A 22,173-nucleotide genomic window follows, 5' to 3' on the forward strand; every position below is an offset into this window, starting at 1 on the left:
TTTTTTTGTCCATAGGCAGGTTAAATTCAAAGATGGACTATATCTTGATATAGCCCCGATGTAGACCCATCCACCGATTTAGAATCTTAGGGCCATAAAAGAAACTTTTAATATCCGATTTTGCTGAAATTTGGGACAGTGAGTTGCGTTAGGCCCACCGACATTTGTCTTCAATTTGGCCCCGATCGGTCCAAATTTAGAAATAGCTGCCATAAAGACCAATCTCTCAATTTAAGGTCTTGGGCTCATAAAAGCCACTTTTATTATTCGATTTTGCTGAAATTTGGGACAGTGAGTTGTGTTAGGCCCATCGACATTCTTCTGCAATTTGGCGCAGATCGGTTCAGATTTGGATATAGCTGCTTTATAGACCGATCTCTGGATTTAAGGTTTTGGGCCCATAAAAAGCGCATATAATGTCCGATGTCACCGAAATTTAAAACAGTGAGTTGTGTTACGCCCCTCGACATCTTTCTGGAATTTGACCTAGATCGCTCCACATTTAAATACAGCAGCCATATATACAGATCCCTTGATTTAAAGTTATGGGGCCATAAATGGCGCATTAATTGTCCGATTTTGCTGAAATTTGAAACAATGAGTTGTGTTGGGCCCTTCGACATTCTTCTGCAATTTGGCCTAGATCGGTCGAGATTTGGATATAGCTGCCATATAGACCAATCTCTCAATTTAAGGTTTTGGCCCCATAAAAGGCGCATTTATTTTACGATGTCTTGATTTAAAGTTTTGGGCCCATATATGGCTCATTTATTGTCCGTTTTCGCCGAAATTTGGCCAGTGACTTATGTTAGGCTTTTCGACATCCGTATCGTATATGTTTCAGATCAGTCTTTGTTTAGATATAGCTACCAAGAAGACCAATATTTTGTTCTACAAAATTGAACAGTGACTTGTACTTATTAGGTCACTCAATATCCGTGTCGAATTTGATCCAAATCAGACCCTATTTCGATATAGCTGCTAGGGGGGCTTAAGTTATGCATTTTTCATCGGATTATGACGAAAAGTGGTTTACATATATACCCGAGGTAGTGGGTATCCACCTTTTTATTGGTTTGCTTAAATGTTTGACAACATTTTACTCCTACACTGCCATCACTTGGGAGATTGCGAGGAATTATTTGCCATTAACAATTTCTTAGAAATCTGACTTTTGTTTTTATACCCTCCACCATAAGATGGGGGGTATACTAATTTCGTCATTCTGATTGTAACTACTCGAAATGTTCGTCTGAGACCCCATAAAGTATATATATTCTTGATCGTCGTGAAATTTTATGTCGATCTAGCCATGTCCGTCCGTCCGTCCGTCTGTCTGTCGAAAGCACGCTAACTTCCGAAGGAGTAAAGCTAGCCGCTTGAAATTTTGAACAAATACTTCTTATTAGTGTAGGTCGGTTGGTATTGTAAATGGGCCATATCGGTCCATGTTTTGATATAGCTGCCATATAAACCGATTTTGGGTCTTGACTTCTTGAGCCTCCAGAGGGCGCAATTCTTATCCCATTGGAATGAAATTTTGCACGACGTGTTTTGTTATGATATCCAACAACTGTGCCAAGTATGGTTCAAATCGGTCCATAACCTGATATAGCTGCCATATAAACCGATCTGGGGTCTTGACTTCTTGAGCCTCCAGAGGGCGCAATTCTTATCCGATTAGGATGAAATTTTACACGATGTGTTTTGTTATAATATCCAACAACTGTGCCAAGTATGGTTCAAATCGGTCCATAACCTGATATAGCTGCCATATAAACCGATCTGGGGTCTTGACTTCTTGAGCCTCTAGAGTGCGCAATTCTTATCCCATTGGAATGAAATTTTGCACGACGTGTTTTGTTACGATATCCAACAATTTTGCCAAGTATGGTTCAAATCGGTCCATAACCTGATATAGCTGCCATATAAACCGATCTTGGGTCTTGACTTCTTGAGCCTCTAGAGTGCGCAATTATCATCCGATTGGAATGAAATTTTGCACGACGTGTTTTGTTATGATATCCAACATCTGTGCCAAGTATGGTTCAAATCGGGTTATAACCTGATATAGCTGTCATATAAACAGATCTGGGGACTTGACTTCTTGAGCCTCTACAGGGCTCAATTTCTATCCGATTTGGCTGAAATTTCGCAAGACGTTTTTTACTGTTACTTTCAACAACTATGTCAAATAAAGTACAAGTCGGTTCATAACCTGATATAGCTGCCATATAAACCGATCTTGACTTCTTGAGCCTGTAGAGGTCGCAATTATTATCCGATTTGCCTGAAATTTTGTACGACGGATTCTCTCATGACCATTAACATACGTGTTTATTATGGTCTGAATCGGTCTATAGGCCGATACAGCTCCCATATAAATCGATCTCTCTATTTTACTTCTTGAGCCCCCGAAGGGCGCAATTCTTATTCGAATTGGCTGACATTTTACACAGGTCTCCAACATATAATTTAATTGTGGTCCAAACCGGACCATATCTTGATATTGCTCTAATAGCAGGACAAATCTTTTCTTATATCCTTTTTTTTTTGCCTTAGAAGAGATGCCGGGAAAAGAACTCGACAAATGCGATCCATGGTGGAGGGTATATAAGATTCGGCCCGGCCGAACTTAGCACGCTTTTTCTTTTCCTTTTACTTACCCTGTCCTTCCTTTGGGTATATATTTTTTTAAAAACATACATTTAGTTATCGCTACGTATTTTTATTTTGTTTTTTGTTTTCTTCATTCGTTTGTTTATTTTAAATAAATTCTTTAAGTTTTCTGGTTTTTTACAATTTACTTAAATTTAATAGGAAAAACAATATTATTATAATAAGGGGGGTTTCACTAATTAATAATTTAAAAAAATGTTTTTTATGTGTACATTCGTATTTACAAAACAAAAAAAAAAAAAAAAGAACAATATAAAATAGTATAGTTATAATATGTATAATTGGGGGATAACAAAAAAATAAACTTAAAAATACACTAGGGGAAAAATTTGAATAAAAACCAAAGATTGTTTGAACAACGTTTTAAAATAAAAACTAAAATTAAACAAAACCATAAAAGGTGCCTTGGTAAAAACAACAATGACAATAACAAATTTCTTGAAACAATTAAAAAAAATAAAAAATTACTTTTCTAAAAACCTTGGGCCTGTTTTGTTTGGAATATATAACACAGTTACTGTTTTTTTTTTTTTTTTTTTTTTTTTTAATTTTGCTCTACCGTTTATTTTGTTATTATTGTATTTTATCTACTAAAAAATATTTGTTTTATATCTGTCTGCATGTGTATAAATAAATGTATTGTATGTTGTTGCTATTGTTTTTCATTTTACGTTTTACAATTTCTATACAACTCTAATTTGCTATATAATTTATTAAATTTTTTTTTTTTTTTTTTTTGATTAAGAATTTTTTTCTTTCCATTGAGTTTTACAAAATTTTATTTTTGCTTTTTCTATACTACTGTGTGTTATTGCCAGGCAATTTGTTTTTTGTTTGTTTTTAATTGAGGTTTCAAATTTTTTTTTTTTTTTTAATAATATTTGTAATTTTCTATAAAATGTTTTAAATTTTTTGTTTAAATTTTGTTCTTGTGTTTTGATTTGTATTTATTGTTACTGCATTATTGTTAATTTGTTTTTGCGCATTCTTTATTTTAATTTAATTTGTTATTTTTAAATACATAATTTAGAACTACTTTTTGTTAATTATATATAGGCACCCAACTATTTTGAAGAGTTGTTTTTTTTTGTCGATTTCGTTTTTATTGTTTGGCATAAGAAGCATTAGATGTGAATTGGCCTTTTTGGTTGATATCTTTTGTTTTGCTTTTACAAAAATCTATTTTCTACCACTACAATTGTTTTTGCTTGGTTTTGCCCTCAAGCATTGTGTAAATTGGGATTATATGCGGTATTTTAAGTAATTTGTTCCTTGTTATAGCTCTATGAAAAGGAGGAATGCAAGTTTGTGTGATATTTTGTGCTGTTGTGAAACCAATTTTCATTTGAATGTAGATTTTTTTTTTGAGTGTATGCCCAGTTGATGAGGTGAAAAGCTGAGTGAAAAGATTTCCCAGCAAACATGTTGGTGTACAACTTGACAACAATTTTATTTCGTACGGCATAGGTGATGCTTTTTTACTGATTTAAACACTTTAAAGAATCTCGCATATCCCAGCAAACATATTAGGTAGTATACACATAAATGTTGGATGCTTATTATTCGTTTAAATAAAAAAAAGGACCTCAGGAACCTTCTAAGAAATTACAAAAAGAGAAGCTTTATATGAACACTAAAATAGGTTTAATAAGTTTCGCAAGATCTTACCCAGTAAACATAATGGTTGCTGGAGTAACAGTGTCTGAAAAGGTCTATACATTTGACCCGTGTTTTATTGAAACTTTTCTTGGAATCTAAAAAATTCTAAATCTAAAAATTTCCCAGCAAACATTATGGGTAAATATAAAAAAAAAACAATATTTTTAAAATCCTGTCTGAAGGTCGCCCTGGTAGCATGCCATGGATTAACAGGGCGAGATTCGATTCCTATCAGAGGCTACTGTGGTATCACAGTGTACATCTTACTTGGTATCCTACCTAAACTTGTCTGAAGTTATAACGAGCTGTACATCTGGTCTAAATAGCCGCTCAGTTTTATTATACCCACCAGTATAGGATAGCGAGTATATTCACTTCGTCATTTCGTAACCTCGGCATTTCGAAAAATTGTTTGGGCTGCCAAATCTTCATTTGTGGTCCGATTTGCAAAATTTTTGGTGGATAGTGCCCAAAAATACAAACAAACAAAAAAACATTAAGAAAAACGCGAATAGATATAACTTAAAAATTCTTTTGAAATTTTGCAAAAAAAAGTGCAAAAAACCAAAAATAAATTTTGCCCCTTTTTTTACAAAAATCACCAAAATAACCATATCGGGCAGAGATAATTTCGAGATTGGCATTTTTTGTGATGATGATGTGTATCACACACGGCTCAAGGAATACAATAAGATTACCAGAGACGACGCCGCCAAGATAAAAAAAGTTTCCCTCAAAAACCCATGTCCAAACTGAATATTTAATAGACGACATGGGAGTGAGAGCAGGGACAACGGAGGACATGTTGAGGCTTTTGATGAAAACCCATTTTCCACAGGATACGATGGGACTCACGGAGTCACCGGAATCTTGGAATAATGACGTTGATCGAAGGTTTATAATAACGGAATTTATGGCAAAGGAATCCTTGAGGAGCTTCAAACCATTTAAGTCACCCGGACCTGATGGAATATTTCTGGCGTTACTACAGAAAGAGGCAGCCTATCTGGCCGCGCCTAGTCTGGCCAAAATTTTCACAGCGTGCCTAGGACTTGCATATACTCCGAAAGCCAGGCAGGAGGCAAGGGTGGTGTTTATACCCAAGCCCGGTATAAAGGCAAGTTATGCGACACCAAAGGCCTACAGACCCATAAGCCTTACGTTCTTGCTACTCAAAACCGTGGGACGAATTGTGGACACCATGATAGAGAGTATGACATCCAGCGAACTGCTCAAATACAAACAGCATGCCGATGGCAAGGGAAGGTCGGTGGAGACTGCCCTGCACCAGGTTGTGCATAAAATAGAAGAATCCTTCGATGCCAAAACGTACACACTGGCGGTATGCATTGACATCGAGGGGGCTTTTAACAATGTGCGGACCGAGACACTGATACAATCCTTAGACCAGTACCGGGTGCACCCGGTCCTAAGAGACTGGATAAATTGTGTGTCCCATGGCATAAATATAAGAGAAAAAGTGGCACAGGGGCGCATTTTATCGTCACTACAATAGGTGACCAACATAAATGACCTATTGCGGATGCTGACTGAGTAGGGATATGAACCCGTCTGCTACGCAGACGATGTTATAATACTTCTAAGGGGTAAGGATCCGAGCGAGCTAGGCAGAAGGGTCGAAAGGGTCTTGCATATGGCATATGACTGGGCTAAATGTTAACCCACAGAAGACTGAAATATGCCTGTTTACGAGTAAGACGAAGGTGGGTCAATTTAATGCACCACATTTCCTCAATAAGGAAACTGAATTGCAAGAAGGCTCGCAGATGTTGGGCACTATGTAGACGGACCGTAGACTCGAAATGGGGCCTGAATCCAAGGATAGTCCACTTGGCTCTACAGGAGCATGATTAGACCAATACTTACTTACGCCTCAGTAGTTTGGTGGACTGCTATGGAGAAAAAGTACACCATAAGGACCATACAACAGGTTCATCGAACATGTTGTCTTGGCATAGGCGGAACGATGAGGACCACGCCCACTAGGGCACTTGAGACTATTCTACATATCCGACCCATTGACATACAGATTAAGTGTGAGGCAGCCACTGTGGCTATGAGACTTAAGGCGATGGGAGAATGGATTGAGGATGGGAGCAGCTCATACCATTGCGGTATATTCGAGGCGACGATAGGAAACCTGGAAGAAAGGGAAGAGGTTTCCGATCGGATACCTGAGATGAACCTTGAAGTCGAGTGAAGTCGGAACCCTAGTATTGCCATCTGGAAGTTAATGTTACACAGATGGATCAAAGCTAGAGGACAGAGTGGGTCTGGGGGTTTACATTGAGAACCCAGCGACTGAGATCTGTTTAAGACTGCCTGACCATAATACGGTCCTGCAGGCGGAGATCCGGGCGATCACGGAATGCGTGAAGTGGAGTGGTGCTAACGCGAGGGCGTCGAGTGTGAACATCTTTAACGACAGTAAAATTGCCATAAGGGCTATAACAACCGAGACGGTAAGGTAACGAACAGTCTTGCAGTCTAAGAAGGAGTTCAACGCCTTCTCTGAGGATGGCAAAATCCGCATCATTTGGGTGCCGGGCCATAAGGGAGTAAGGGGAAATGAAAGGGCAGACAATTTGGCGGTGAAGGCCAGAGGACTGCCGTCAATAAACTTGATTAACCCGAAGCCTTTCGGGTCAACGCAGTCCGAGTTAAGGGAGTGAGCGACAAATGCGCATGCAACATTGTGGAACAGCGAAACGGTCGGTAGGACGGCGAAAATCATATGGGGGATCCAGATCGTCAGAAGACGAGGCTGTTACTGAAAGGAGGCAAGAAGGAGGTCAGTATAGCTATTGGTATCATAACGGGACACATAGGACTACGTGCTCACTTATATAAAATCGGTGCGGCAAGTGATAGCATGTGTAGGGCATGCAGGGAAGATGATGAGACGTTGGAGCATTTCCTTTGTCATTGCCTGGATTTCGCGTCTAACAGATACCGGCACTTAGGTGGAGACAATACCAATACAAATCCTTAATTGTATTGAAAACAATTAAGGATTTTGTAAGTAGCACGGAATTCCTAAATTAAAAATGTTCTTTTTAGAGGTTACTTTATAGTTCTTAGAGCACACAACAAGCCGATTACTGGCTTAGGTGTATATCCATAGTGGCATGGGGCGGATAAATATCGGCACCCTCTTTTCAACCTAACCTAGCCAATTTGTTGTATTGTTTGGGGCAACAAATTTTTCGCATGTATGTTGAGACATATGGTGTAAACAAAAAACATAGGTTAAAATGAAAACTCTAGAAAAAAATTAACTGCGTGCCAGGCCGGCCGAATCTCCACCATGGATCACATTTATCAAGTTCTTTGAATGACGCATTCAAATATATATGAGCTATATCAAGTTGTTGACCAATATGTCATAGAAAGTCATAGAAAAATAGCACCTCCCAAATTTCAGGCAAATTCAACAAAAATTGCGCCCTCAAGAGGCTCAAAAAGTCAGATTGGGAGATGGATTTATATGGAAGCTGTATCAGGTTATAAACCGATTTAGATCAAACTTGGCCCTGTTGTTGGAAATAATACCAAAACGCAACGTCCAAAATCGCGCCGTCTAGATACTCAAAAAGTCTAACCGGGAGATTGGCAACTGATGCCTAGCACAGTTGATGGAAGTCATAGCAAAACTTACTTTTACTTTAATTGGCTATGACAGAATATTTGTTCCACTAGCCGAACGTAGAATAGCGTTCCAAGCGCCTCGATCTTCTGCGCTCATTCTAAAATCTCTGACACCAAGTTTCGAGGTGTCTCCCACAACTTGATCAAGTTGTGAGAGTCATAGCAAAACACCTCATGCAAAATTCTAACCAAATCGGATAAGAATTGCGCCCTCTAGAAGCTCAAGAAGTCTAATCGGGTGATGACAGCTATATCAGGTTATAGACTGGCCTAAAACATACTTTTCACAATTTTTGGAAGTTATAACAAAAAAAATAAAAATTACAAATTTTGCCCATGAACATTCCACTAAGGAACGGGGGCAATCTTCTCACATATAAATGAGTGCTTTTATTAAATTTAGGTTCAATAATGAGGGGCCTCCTTTTAATAGCCGAGTACGAACGGCGTGCCACAGTGCGACACCTCTTTGGAGAAACATTTTACATGGCATAGTTCCTCACAAATATTGCCAGCATTAGGAGGAGAAAGCCATCGCTGACAATTTTTTCTGATGGTCTCGCCAGGATTCGAAAACAGGCGTCATCAGCGTCATAGGCGAACATGCTAACCTATGTGCTACGGAGGCTTCCAAAACATTTTATGCTAAATTTCAGCCAAATCGGATAAGAATTGCTACCTCTAGAAGCTCAAGAAGTCAAGACCCAAGATCGGTTTATACGGCAGCTATATCAAAACATGGACCGATTTGGCCCATTTACAATCCCAACCGACCTACACTAATAAGAAGTATTTGTGCAAAATTTCAAGCTCCTAGCCTTACTACTACGAAAGTCAGCGTGCTTTCGACAGACGGACGGACAAACAGACGGATTTCAAACTTCATTTCCAAATTGCAGCCAAGTCGTGTAAAAAATGAGGCTTCTATTGGCTCAAGAAGTCATTTACGGGGATCGGTTGGCATGGATGTTGAAAGCCATAACTCAGGTCTTTTTTTCTCCAAATTTTACCCAAATAGGATGAAAATTAAAGCTTCAAAGGGATCAAGAAATCAAATCCGTAGATCGGTTTATATGGGGCTATATCTGTTTATTGACCGATTCACACCATAACTGGCATGGATGTTAAAAGTCATAACTCAGGTCTTTGTTCCTAATTTTAGCCAAATAGGATGAAAATTAAAGCTTCAAAGGGCTCAGGAAATCAAATCGGGGGATCAGTTTATATGGGGCTATATCTGTTTATAAACCGATTGGACCATACTTGGGCATGGATGTTGGAAGTCATAGCTCTGGTCTTTGTTTCATATTTTAGCCAAATCGCATGAAAATTAAGGCTTCTAGGGCCTCAAGATGTCAAATCGAAGTTTCGGTTTATATGGGGGCTATATCTAAATCTTAACCGATATGGCCCATTTGCAATCCCCAACGACCTACATCAATAAAAAGCATCTCTGTAAAATTTCAAGCGGCTAGCTTTACGCGTTCGATCGTTATCGTGATTTCGACAGACGGACGTCATGGCTAGATAGACTCATAAAGTCGAGACGATCAAGAATATATTCACTTTATGGGGTCTTGGACGAATATTTCGAGGTGCTACAAACGGAATGGCGATGTTAGTATACCCCCATCCTATGGCGGTGGGTATAAAAAATACATTTATGGCGATAAGCCCACTATTTTTGAGAACAGTTGCGATCTGATGTCAAAGTCATTTATATACACTTTCATATGCTAAATGGTAATAAAATATTACGAAAATGATTTTTTGTACCCTCCACCATAGGATGGGGGTATACTAACATCGCCATTCCGTTTGCAACTCATCGAAATATTGATCTAAGACCCTATAAAGTAAATACATTCTTGAGCGGCATGACATTTTAAGTCGGTCTAGCCATGTCCGTCCGTCTGTATGTCTGTTTGTGGAAAGCTCGTTAAATTTCGAAGAAACAGAGCTATGCGATTGAAATTTTGCACAAATACTTCCTATAAATGTAGCTTGGTTGGGATTGTAAATGGGACATATCGGTCCATGCTATAGCTGCCATAAAAATCGGCGCAATTCTTATGGCATTTTACTAAAATTTTGTATGAGGTGTTCTGTTATGACTGTGCTAAGTTTGGTCAAAATCGGTTTATAGCTTGATATAGCTGTCATATAAACCGATCTTGGATATTGATTTCTTGAGCCGATTTTGCGGAAACTTTGAACGAGGTGGTTTGTTATAACTTCCAACAACTGTGCTCAGTATGATCCAAATCGGATCATTATCTGATATAGCTGCCATATAAACCGCTCTGGGATTTTCACATCTTGAGGCTCTAGATGGCGCAATTCTTATCCGATTTGGCTAAAATTTTATGTGAGGTGTTTTGTTATGACTTTCAACAACAATGGGCCAAATCGGTGCATAACCTGATAAAGCTCCCATATAAATGTATCTCCTGATCATATTTTGTGAGCCTCTAGATGGCGAACTTATTATCGAATTTAGCTGAAATTTTGTACAAAGACTTCTCCAATGATCTTCAACATGCGAGCCGAATTTGTTCGAATCGGTCCATTACCTGATATAGCTCCCATATAAACGCATCTCCTCTGATTTTACTTCTTGAGCCCATATAGGACGCAATTCTTATCACTATTCTCTGTTTGCCTATAATGAGATGCCGGGCAAAGATCTTGACAAATGCCATCCATGGTGGAGGGTATAAAAGATTGGGCCCTGCCGAACTTAGCACGCTTTTACTCGCTGTTGTTGTAAAATCGTAGTGGTTTAGAAAATAAAAAGGCATACTTTCTTACTTTTCTTCGAAAATATTTAAAATTTTCAGTGCGGACGTCGAGGTGCCTAACACAAGTCATTGTGGCGAATATCAGCGAAATCGGATAATGAATGCGGTCCAAGACCGGAATATGTAGCAGGTATATTGAAATATAGGCCGTTCTAGGCCATATTTAATAGAGATGTTGTAGAGCCTAAAACAGGAGTTCGACATAGCCAAATGGGCTATCCTAACATGCCTATGGATAAAAAAATGTCTGCAAAGTTTCTGCTCAATGTCTCTACTTTTAAAAGGTGTGGCGCGATTTCAACAGACAGACGATCGGACATGGCTCGTCTTAGATTTTTACGACAATCAAAACTGTATATAATTTATAGGGTCGGAAATGGATATTTCGATGTGTTGCAAACAGAATGACAAAGGGAATAACCCCGCATCTATCGGTTTTGGGTATAGAAAGTATATGGCGGTTGATTGCCTTCCACATTCCGCAGCGGCTTCCACATACTAAGTTCAAAACGATTACCCAGTAAACATAAATAGGATCTTAAGAAGATAATTAAAGAACACATTAAAGAAGATCCTTTTTGGATCTTCTCTAGCTGTATAAAATCCCAATTGTTTCCCAGCATACATTGTGGGAAAAACTTTTAAAATATTTGTGTAAACTTGTAATCCGTTTTGAAGTTAATATGAGCAGAAAATCGTTTTTTAAATACATGCTTAATTTCAATTTGACAGAGATTGCCCAGCAAATATAGCAAGGGTGAGGGTAATATTTGTTAATGCATTTGCTGTCAACTATGTTTGTTGGGGTATGCTATAATTTTTTGAACTTATTTTGATAATTTTATTTATATAGGATTATTGAGTAATATCTACACTGGACAAAATTTTGTCCTATTTTCCAAGATGCCCAATTTTTTTAAGGAAACAATTCCTTTGGCGAATGATTTTTTTACTTGATGTTAAAGAATTTTTATCTTAAATGTTAGTTATATTCTTAACGAGAGTTAAAATATCGTTGAAGCTTAGGAAATTTACTTTGGGACAAGTAAAACGCTGTACCTTAGTTAAAGATACAGAAATGTCTAACATATAAAAACGTCTTTAAATGTTTAAATTTAAAAAGTAAGATGTTAAGTTCGTTATTTGGGTTTAAAAAAAAAAAAGAAATTGAGAGTCAACTGTGTCCTAAAATTGGAAACAATCCGCGATCGAAATTGTACTTGCATGGTTATGCCGTTAGTATATAATGACTTAAGTTTAAAGATAGCATCTTTATTTTGAAAATTGACAAATATTACAAAAATCCTTGGATCAAGGGAAAAATATAAAATTTTGAGTAAATCTTTTTATGTGTAGAAAGTAGGTAATCGATTATAATTTAACCCACTAATTTCGGAAAAAAATTGTATATATAAATATTTATAGCAGATTTGTTATCGATAAATTAATAATCGAGTACAAACTTTTTCTATTTTGGAAATGTAGATACGTTTTTTTTTTGTTATGAAGTCCCATATTTACTAATTTGAACAATTGTTTCAATCTGTTATCATTATTATCGTTCAAAGATATCACGATAATCGTTTGTAATATACACGATAATCGATTAGTATTTATATCTTGTATAAATAAATTGTATAAATAGTCTGAATAGTTAATGTGTAATCGACCACAATTTAAACCAACAGTGTCAACCGAATTAAAAGAAATAATAAAGATTCATCTTGATAGCTGCTAGGGCATCGATCAATAAGTAATCGATTAAAAAATGTTTCTCTTTCGAAATTTATGTGTTTTTTTTTATTATCAGAAATCACATATGTACTGTTTTAGATCATTATTGCAAACTGTGGTTGTGATTAATCGTTTATGTCCTACTGAAAATCGATTATTACTTGCGTCATTGAGGTATATATGCTGTCGGTTCAGTAAATATGCAAACGATTAGATTTTAACCCAGTGGTGGCAAGTGATGTTGAAAAAAACTTATATAGAAGCATCTTTATATCATATTGGGCATCGATTATTAATAATCGTTTACAAGCTTTTTCTCTTTTCGAAATGTAAACCCAATTTTTTCATAAATTCTATATTTACAACTTTCAACCAATGTTTTAATTTGTTATCATTATTTATTGTTTTCAGATTATACCATAAACGTTTGTATTTTACTCGATATCATGCGATAATAGATAATAAGAACCGTATAATCATGATTTGCACTATAAAGTACTAAAATAAAACACAGCATTTATAGCTGATTGGGTATCGATTAGTGAATAATCGATAACAAAATTTTGAAAGTTTTCGAAATGCAGCGAAAATTACATATTCACTATTTTGGACCATTGTTGCAAACAGTAATCGAGATTTATCGTTTATAGTCTAACTGAAAATCGATTATTAATTATCTCATGCAAACAATTAGAATTTAATCTCATGGTGGCAAATGATGTTAGAAAAATGAATGCAGAGTCCTAGCAGATTGGGTATCAATAAATTAATAATCGATTACAAACTTATTCTCGTTTCGCAATGTTGATGTTATATTTTAAGGCATCCCATAATTTATTCTTTGAGCCATTGTTGCAAACTGTTATCATTACTTATCGTTAATAGATATGCCAATAGCCGTTTATAATATACTCGATAAATGATTTTTTGTTTAGTCAGGTATATATGCTATTGGACTATATATATAAGAAGCCAGCAATTGTTTGGAAATAAACCCCATATGCAATAAATGTTGAAAAAAAAAATAAAATATATCTCTATTATAGATTGGTCATCGATAAATAAATAATCTTTTACAAACTGGATCTACTTTCGAAAATTCAACATGTATACGCTATTTTTTCGGGAATCCTATAAATACTGATTTGTATCATTATTATATATATAATTATGTATAAACAAGCGCCTATCTAGTAACTATGTAATCGACTACAATTTAACAAAATAAATATTTGAAACATACAAAAAGTTAATCGATAAATTATTAATCCAACATAGCTTTTGCCTTTTTGCCTTACACTCGAAAAACGATTTTTTTACTTCAATTTCGTAATCGATTAGAATTTAACCCAACTGGCAACAGAAAAATAGAATTATTTTTATTATTGATTAGGTATTGATAAAAGAGGAATCGATTGCAAACGGAATCTATTTTCGAAATTTAAATCGTATCTGCTCGAAAGAACAATTGATATACTACTTTGAAGTATTATTCAATCTGTTATCGTTATTTATCGTTTATAGATATATCGATATTAGGGAAGTTTTTTGCTATTGTGGTACCTTTGTAACAACAGGCTATAGGCCTTGATGGAAATCTAGCGCATTACTTTCGCACTGGTAGTACGCTACCAAATCAGCTAAAGGAGCGCGTATAATATGCTGATACTCGTTTGTAATTTACCGGAAAATCGATTAATCATTTATTTTATTAATTTTTAATATGGCGGCAATCTAGTAATCGGTTAAAATTTATTCCAAATGGGGGGAAGTGATGGTGAAAAAGCTGAATTAAGGGACATCCTAAAAACTGATTTGATATCGATAAATGAGTTATCGATAACAACGTTTATCTAATTTTCGAGATATCGAATAATGAATAATCGATATAAAAGTTTATCTCATTTTTGGACATGCCGATGCAAATTTGGCCAAGAACATTCCATTAAGGAATATCCCACATATCAATGAGTGCTGTCCGATTCAAATTTAAGTTCAATAATAAGGGGCCTCCTTTTTATAGCCGAGTCCGAACGGCATGCCACAGTGCTACACCTCCTTGGGGACAGGTTTTTACATTGCTGCCATACCATTTTTATTTTTCATCAAATGCCATAGTTTCTCACAAATGTCGAAGGGAAAACTACCGCCGAAAATTTTTTTCTGATGTTCTCGCCAGAATTCGAACCATAGTGTTCATCGTCATAGGAGGACATGCTAACCTCGGCGCTACGGATTTGTATATCGATAATGAGTAATCGATAACAAAGTTTATCTCTTTGCGAAATGTTGACGCTATTTGTTAATTGCCGGGTTTTATTTGGTATCAATCTCATAATCGATTGAAATTTGACCCAATAGGGGAACTGAAATTGTTAAAAGTTTGAATATCGATAAATTATTGGACATCGATACATGGTGGACTATCGATAAATTATTGTATATCGATATATGAGTAGTCCACAGCAAAGTTTAACTCTTTTTTGGATATTGATAAATCAGTATTTGATGGCATTTTTCACCGCTTTTTTAAATGTGGACGATAATTTTGCATAACAAACCCTATATCTTCAATTATTTACCATTGGCCATGTTTTATTTTGGTGCTTTACAATTGCTACGTCTTATTTGACTGCTGTGTAGTGCAAGTCTCCATTAATCGGTCATTATTATCTGTAATCGCATGATATTGACAAATATCCAATACAATTTTGCACTGCAATTCTATACAGAACTTGTGACGGGCACTGGATAGGACTAAAATAATACACGGTAAGTTTAAATCATTTGCTATCGGCTGTTATTGCTTGATATCGGTAACTATCCAGTACATCTTTGCATTTCAATTCTATTCAGAACTTTTGACTTGCATTGGATAGGACTAAAATAAAACATGGTAAGTATAAATTACCTGCTATCGGCTGTTATCGGCTGTTATCGACAACTATCGAGTACAAATTTGAACTGGAAATGTTATCCAAAACAACTGAATTTAACTGAATATAGCGAAAACAAACACGAGAACGATTACCGATTACCAGATAACCAAAAAATATTTATATTATGAAGGGTTTTTGGTTTTTGGTGATTACCTTTGTGTTTTCGGACGTTATTTTTGCTTGGTACCTTGGTTTTTGTATTCTTAACATTGCAGGATTGAAAAGGGCTATTCAGGAGTGTTTCGTGGGTTTTTGGTTTAACAAAGTAACTATGAAATGGTGATGCAAAGTGTATACACTGAAAACATTTCTGTAAAAATTTGGTCCCATTATAAAAAAGATAAGAATATCCATCAGATATTTGAGCAGCTTTCATTTAATCGTTAAGGCTGGTTAAACCTAAAAATATACTAGGAAAAGATTAGTAAAAATTTCTCTTTCTCATTTTATATAAAAGATAAAATACTTATGTAAGAAAATAGATTATAAATCTAAATTTATACAAAGTGCTCTCAAAATAAAAAAAAAAAAAACTATCGGTCTAACTGTGAAAATATAGTTTTTGGAAAATTGATTGAAAGAAGCATTAAAATTTTGATTTGATTCTAAATTCTACTTAGAAATGTTATAGCAAAAGGTGATCGAAGGCAAGTTATGAACATGTTATTTGTTACAAGTTGTTTCTCAAGAACTGCAGAATGTAAGTGTTGTGAAATGTGGTTGCGAAATATGGCTCATATATTACACAGATTTGTTGGAATGTCATCATTTGCAATGATAAAGAGATAAAGATAGAGGCAAGATTGAATATAGGAAAGAAAAGTTTACCGAAATATCTGCTTGATTAGTAATACCTTGTGATGTATTTGCATTTGCAATTTCATTTGTATGAATGTATGCTAATATCCGAATTGAACCTCATTCATATCACAAAAAACAAACAAGTATGGAGATATCAGATGAAACCGGAATGTTGGCTCAAACCAAAGAGTTTTGGTATAAAATCATATAGGAGTAGATATAAGCGCTAAAGGGTAATTTCTGAAGAATTTTCCAAGATATATGTGGAACTGAAGTCATAAATATTTTATATCAAATTGAGCTTATTTTTCACATACTCCTTATTCTCCTCCCTTTCATAGACTTGTTTTGGAATTTAAAATTTTAATTTTCTCTCTTTTAAATGCTTTTGTTTAACGGGTTCGGTTAGTTCATATTGCATGTATAAGTACAATAATCTTTTTTGTTTGTAAGCTATTAATTTCTATTTTTTTTTTTCGTTTCATATTTCTGTTAACTCCTCGGAAATTTTAAAATGGCAATTTGGGTTGGTTTTTTAATTTTTTTTGGCTTTTTGGAGAGGATTTGGATGAGGATGGGGGAATCGTAAAATGTTATTTGTAAGAGAGCAGGGCCATTATTTTCTATAAACCATACGCTTTTGGGCGAAACAGTCGCCAAAGAAACGATCCAGTGAATGATATAAATGAGGTCTAACACCGGCTAGAGCATGGTCTTCATCGGGATAGCTCTGAAAAAATTTAAAATGGAGAAAAAAGAAATATGCGATTAAATTATAAATAAGCTTAAATTATTTAAATAATACAAAATTCCATCTAAAACTTTTTTGGGTCAGGGTGATATAAAGATTTTCCACAGAAAATACTTATTCGGCCAGGCTAAAGTAAATTGTACTCAGACAGGCTGAACTAAAGATTTTCTATAGAAAACCTTATTCAGCCAGGCTGAAATGAAGATTTCCTATAGAAAACCTTATTCAGCCAGGCTGAATTGAAGATTTTCTATAGAAAACCTTATTCAGCCAGGCTGAATTGAAGATTTTCTATAGAAAACCTTATTCAGCCAGGCTGAATTGAAGATTTTCTATAGAAAACCTTATTCAGCCAGGCTGAATTGAAGATTTTCTATAGAAAACCTTATTCAGCCAGGCTGAATTGAAGATTTTCTACAGAAAACCTTATTCAGCCAGGCTGAATTGAAGATTTTCTATAGAAAACCTTATTCAGCCAGGCTGAACTAAAGATTTTCTATAGAAAACCTTATTCAGCCAGGCTGAACTAAAGATTTTCTATAGAAAACCTTATTCAGCCAGGCTGAACTAAAGATTTTCTATAGAAAACCTTATTCAGCCAGGCTGAATTGAAGATTTTCTATAGAAAACCTTATTCAGCCAGGCTGAATTGAAGATTTTCTATAGAAAACCTTATTCAGCCAGGCTGAATTGAAGATTTTCTATAGAAAACCTTATTCAGCCAGGCTGAATTGAAGATTTTCTATAGAAAACCTTATTCAGCCAGGCTGAATTGAAGATTTTCTATAGAAAACCTTATTCAGCCAGGCTGAATTGAAGATTTTCTATAGAAAACCTTATTCAGCCAGGCTGAATTGAAGATTTTCTATAGAAAACCTTATTCAGCCAGGCTGAATTGAAGATTTTCTATAGAAAACCTTATTCAGCCAGGCTGAATTGAAGATTTTCTATAGAAAACCTTATTCAGCCAGGCTGAATTGAAGATTTTCTATAGAAAACCTTATTCAGCCAGGCTGAATTGAAGATTTTCTATAGAAAACCTTATTCAGCCAGGCTGAATTGAAGATTTTCTATAGAAAACCTTATTCAGCCAGGCTGAATTGAAGATTTTCTATAGAAAACCTTATTCAGCCAGGCTGAATTGAAGATATTCTATTGAAACTCTTATTCAATCAGGCTCAATTGAAGATTTTCTATAGAAAACCTTATTCAGCCAGGCTGAATTGAAGATTTTCTATAGAAAACCTTATTCAGCCAGGCTGAATTGAAGATTTTCTATAGAAAACCTTCTTCAGCCAGGCTGAATTGAAGATTTTCTATAGAAAACCTTATTCAGCCAGGCTGAATTGAAGATTTTCTATAGAAAACCTTATTCAGCCAGGCTGAATTGAAGATTTTCTATAGAAAACCTTATTCAGCCAGGCTGAATTGAAGATTTTCTATAGAAAACCTTATTCAGCCAGGCTGAATTGAAGATTTTCTATAGAAAGCCTTATTCAGCCAGGCTGAATTGAAGATTTTTTATAGAAAACCTTATTCAGCCAGGCTGAATTGAAGATTTTCTATAGAAAACCTTATTCAATCAGGCTCAATTGAAAATATTCTATAGAAAAGTTTGTTTGTTTGTTAAATTCTTCTGTTTTTTTTTTGTTTTCACTCTCTTTTGTATTTCTACTTACAATTTGCTTAAAGAGTATGTCATGTCTTTCCAAATTCTTTGCCAATATCATGGCCTGTTGATAGTGGACATTATCATCCAAAGTGCCATGGACCAGCAAGAATTTTTTGCCTTTCAATTTCAAGGCACGAGTGCTAAGACGTGAATTCGAATAGCCCACTTCATTGAGTGAGGGTAAACTCATGTAGCGTTCAGTATAAATGGAATCTGGAAAGCATTAGAATAAAATTTTAAATTTTAGGGGCTTTAAGATAATTCAAAACAAACTTCCTACCATAATATGCCCAATCAGTGACGGGAGCTATAGAAGCAGCGCACCGGAAGACTTTGGTCTCATCATTAGCCAAGGCCATGGCAGCAGCATAGCCACCATAACTCCAACCCCAAATACCAGTGTGTTCGGCATCAATGAAATCGAATTTTTGTTGTAAATGTCTATGGTGAAGAGTATGTGAAGAGAACAAGTAAAAGCGTGCTTAGTTCGGCCGGGCCGAATCTTATTATCCTCCACCATGGATCGCATTTCTCAACTACTTTGCCCGGTATCTCTTTCTAGGTAAACAAAGGATAATAAAAAAAAAGGTTTTGCTATTGGAGCTATATCAGATAATGAACCAATTCAGACCATGCGTGGTTTGGATGTTGGAAACCACAGTTGAAGTCATTGTGGTAATTTCAGCCAAGACGGGTAAGCTTTGCGCCTTATAGGGCTTCAAGAAGTAAAATGGGAAGATTGGATGGTATGGGAGCTACATCTGGATATAAACCGATTCAGACCATATTTCATCCAAATTTCAGACAAATCGGATAATAATGACGCACTCAAGAGGTTCAAGAAGTCAAGATCTGAGTACGGCTTATATGGCAGCTACATCGGGTTGTGAACCGATTTTAACCATACTTGGCATAGTTGTCGGAAGTCATAACCAAACACTTCATCCAGAATTTCAGACAAATCGAATAGGAATTGCGCCCTCTAAAGGCTCAAGAAGTCAAGGTCCGAGATTGGTTTACATGGCAGCAATATAAAGCTTGGAACGTTATAGCCCATTTATAATCCCAGCTGACCTACACTTATAGGAAGTATTCGTTCAAGATTTCAAGCGCCCAGCTTTATTCCTTCGATAGTTAGCGTACTTTCGACAGACGGACGGACTTGGCTGAATCGACTTAGAATTTCAAGACGATCAAGAATACATTTGTGGGGTCTCAGATCAATATTTCGATGTGTTACCAACGGAATGACGATATTAGTATGCCCCCATTCTATGGTGGAGGGTATAAAAAGTGATTCCAAATATTAATTTATGAAACCCCAAGACATACCTAGCCACATCGATTTGATCGGCTATCTCCACAGTGCCCAACTTCAAATAAACGGAATGTAGTAACTTTTCACCCCTAAGGCCAGAACCACGACCATCGATTTTGGCATAGATCACAGATTGATTGGAGGATAAATAAGTGCCCCAGTCCATGATCCAGCGGTTGACCACCTGCAAGAGAAAGAGAGAGAGAGAGAGCGAGAGTCAATAAACAATTTAAAAAAAAAAGTTCTGTGCTCTCTATACCGAATATGAATCCGGACCACCATAGACATCAACCAGCATGGGATATTTGGTGTTACCACTACGATCAAGATTAGGGGGTAATTGCAGCAAAACCTTAGCGGTAAAACCGCCTGAAATGGGTACTGTTATGATCTCGTGTGTGGGCAGGGCTACATCTTTCAGTTTTTCTCTCAAAGCATCATTGTGTTCCCAGTCCATAAGTTTGTTGAGTGAGACTTGATCTGTAAGGACAACAGCACATAATCTCAGTAAAGAGGCAATTAGGCGGAAAGAAACGAATCAAACTTACTGCCCGAAACGCTCCATTCATAGACTGCGGTCATTGGAATACTTGGTCCCACTGAGGTGATAATCAGTTGGTTGGCTGTATTGAAATCAGCAGAATAATAGGTCTGTTCGACTCCTAAAGAAGAATATTTTTAATTAGTTTTTAACATACCATCCTAGGAAATTTTCTTTCTAGGTTTTACCATTCGATGTGTGCAGCTTACAGGTCAAACATTTGGCAGTTTGTCCCGTGGCTGCTTTTATGGAATAGATATGCAAATATTCAGGATTTTGTTCAGTATTGGCGGTATAAAATATCACATCACTGCCTGTATCCCAATGCAATATGGAGGTGACCACATATTTGCCCTTGGTGATGGCCTCGGGTTGGCTACGCGTAGTCGAGGTGGAGAGTAGACATAAATGGCGGTATTCACCACTGTCACCATCCTGGGCCTGAGGCAAAATTAAGGCAATGCGGGAGCCATCACGATTTTTGAAAGGCGCCGAGAAGATATCCACCCAACCAGTCTTGGAGTTCAGGCTAAAGATCTAGAAAAGCAAAGAAAATAATTTTAGCTTATTTTGCTATTCCCAATTAGAATTCTTACCTCCTGCCTCCTTAAGCCATTGAAGATTTGTATGGTGGCCGAATTCTGTATGCGATTCATCCAAACCGACAGGACATTCGTGCTATTTAGCCAATCAACTACTGTGATAATATAATCACTTTCTGTATTCAAACCACTGGGTCTTGGTATCTCAGTCAAGTGGTCTGTATTACCAGCAGCAGCTCTTGCTAAATCCGATGTGAACAATTTGACCCGGGGATTGGACGCACCTGCCTTGGGGTAGGCTACCAACCGATTGTAGGGATATTGAAAACGGATATCACCAGCTTCTCCATATATGGGGAAGTTGATGACAGGCGTTGGACTATCATCGAATTGTATGAATGCCAGCTGGCTGCCATCGGGGCTAAACCATACAGCCGAGTTGGATGAAAACACTTCCTCCTCGTACACCCAATCTGGTATACCATTGAGTATGGCCAAATCCTTGTCATCGGTGAGGGCAATTTCGGTGGCAAAAGCTGTCGGTTTATAATATAAATTACGCTGGAAATTTATCACTAAGGCATTGCCCACGGGCGCCCATTGGACCATGATAAGGGGATGCACTTGATTTTGTATGAGCAATGGAGTTATGTGACCACTGGATATATTGTAGATATCATATTCGGCTTCATAGCTGTGGCGGAAATTTTTCTTGTAGTTCTTGGCCAACAACAGGAATTGACCATCAGCAGATTTCTCATAGAGAACATATTGTTGCTAGAAAAGGAAAACAAAGGGAGTGCAGGAGAAAGAAGAAACAACTTTAGTTGAAGGTGTGTGTGTGTGTGTTTTTTTTTTTTAAAAATTCACTAGAAAAAAAAGGGAGTGTGAAGAAAAGAATAGAAATTTTCCCTTAAATTCAAATTTTGATAAAATTATTACAAACAAAAAAAGTTTGTTAATTTTGTATTAAACCAAAATTTTGAAACAATTTTCTTTTAAAACAAAGCATTCTATAAAAATATTTTTTTTTTTAAATATTGGAAAGGGTGATTTTTTAAGCGATA

At 36.2% G+C, this 22,173-nt stretch overlaps 1 protein-coding gene across 4 annotated transcripts in view; it reads right to left on the minus strand.

The window, feature by feature from the left end:
- Nucleotides 1-15,839: 15,839 nt before the first annotated feature.
- LOC106093809 (venom dipeptidyl peptidase 4) overlaps nucleotides 15,840-22,173 on the minus strand; it is a 638,446-nt gene continuing 632,112 nt past the window's right edge. For all 4 annotated transcript variants that reach the window (XM_059360849.1, XM_059360848.1, XM_059360850.1 and 1 more), the window contains 8 exons: nucleotides 21,161-21,883; nucleotides 20,753-21,101; nucleotides 20,572-20,685; nucleotides 20,283-20,503; nucleotides 20,038-20,207; nucleotides 18,986-19,146; nucleotides 18,713-18,918; nucleotides 15,840-17,012 (listed from right to left, as the gene is read on the minus strand). In XM_059360849.1, coding sequence (XP_059216832.1) covers nucleotides 16,899-17,012; nucleotides 18,713-18,918; nucleotides 18,986-19,146; nucleotides 20,038-20,207; nucleotides 20,283-20,503; nucleotides 20,572-20,685; nucleotides 20,753-21,101; nucleotides 21,161-21,883 — 2,058 coding nt within the window. In that variant the 3' untranslated portion in view covers nucleotides 15,840-16,898. The remainder of the gene's footprint in view (nucleotides 17,013-18,712; nucleotides 18,919-18,985; nucleotides 19,147-20,037; nucleotides 20,208-20,282; nucleotides 20,504-20,571; nucleotides 20,686-20,752; nucleotides 21,102-21,160; nucleotides 21,884-22,173) is intronic.

Source organism: Stomoxys calcitrans, chromosome 1 (genome assembly GCF_963082655.1).
Source record: "Stomoxys calcitrans chromosome 1, idStoCalc2.1, whole genome shotgun sequence".
Taxonomy (NCBI): Eukaryota; Metazoa; Arthropoda; class Insecta; order Diptera; family Muscidae; genus Stomoxys; species Stomoxys calcitrans.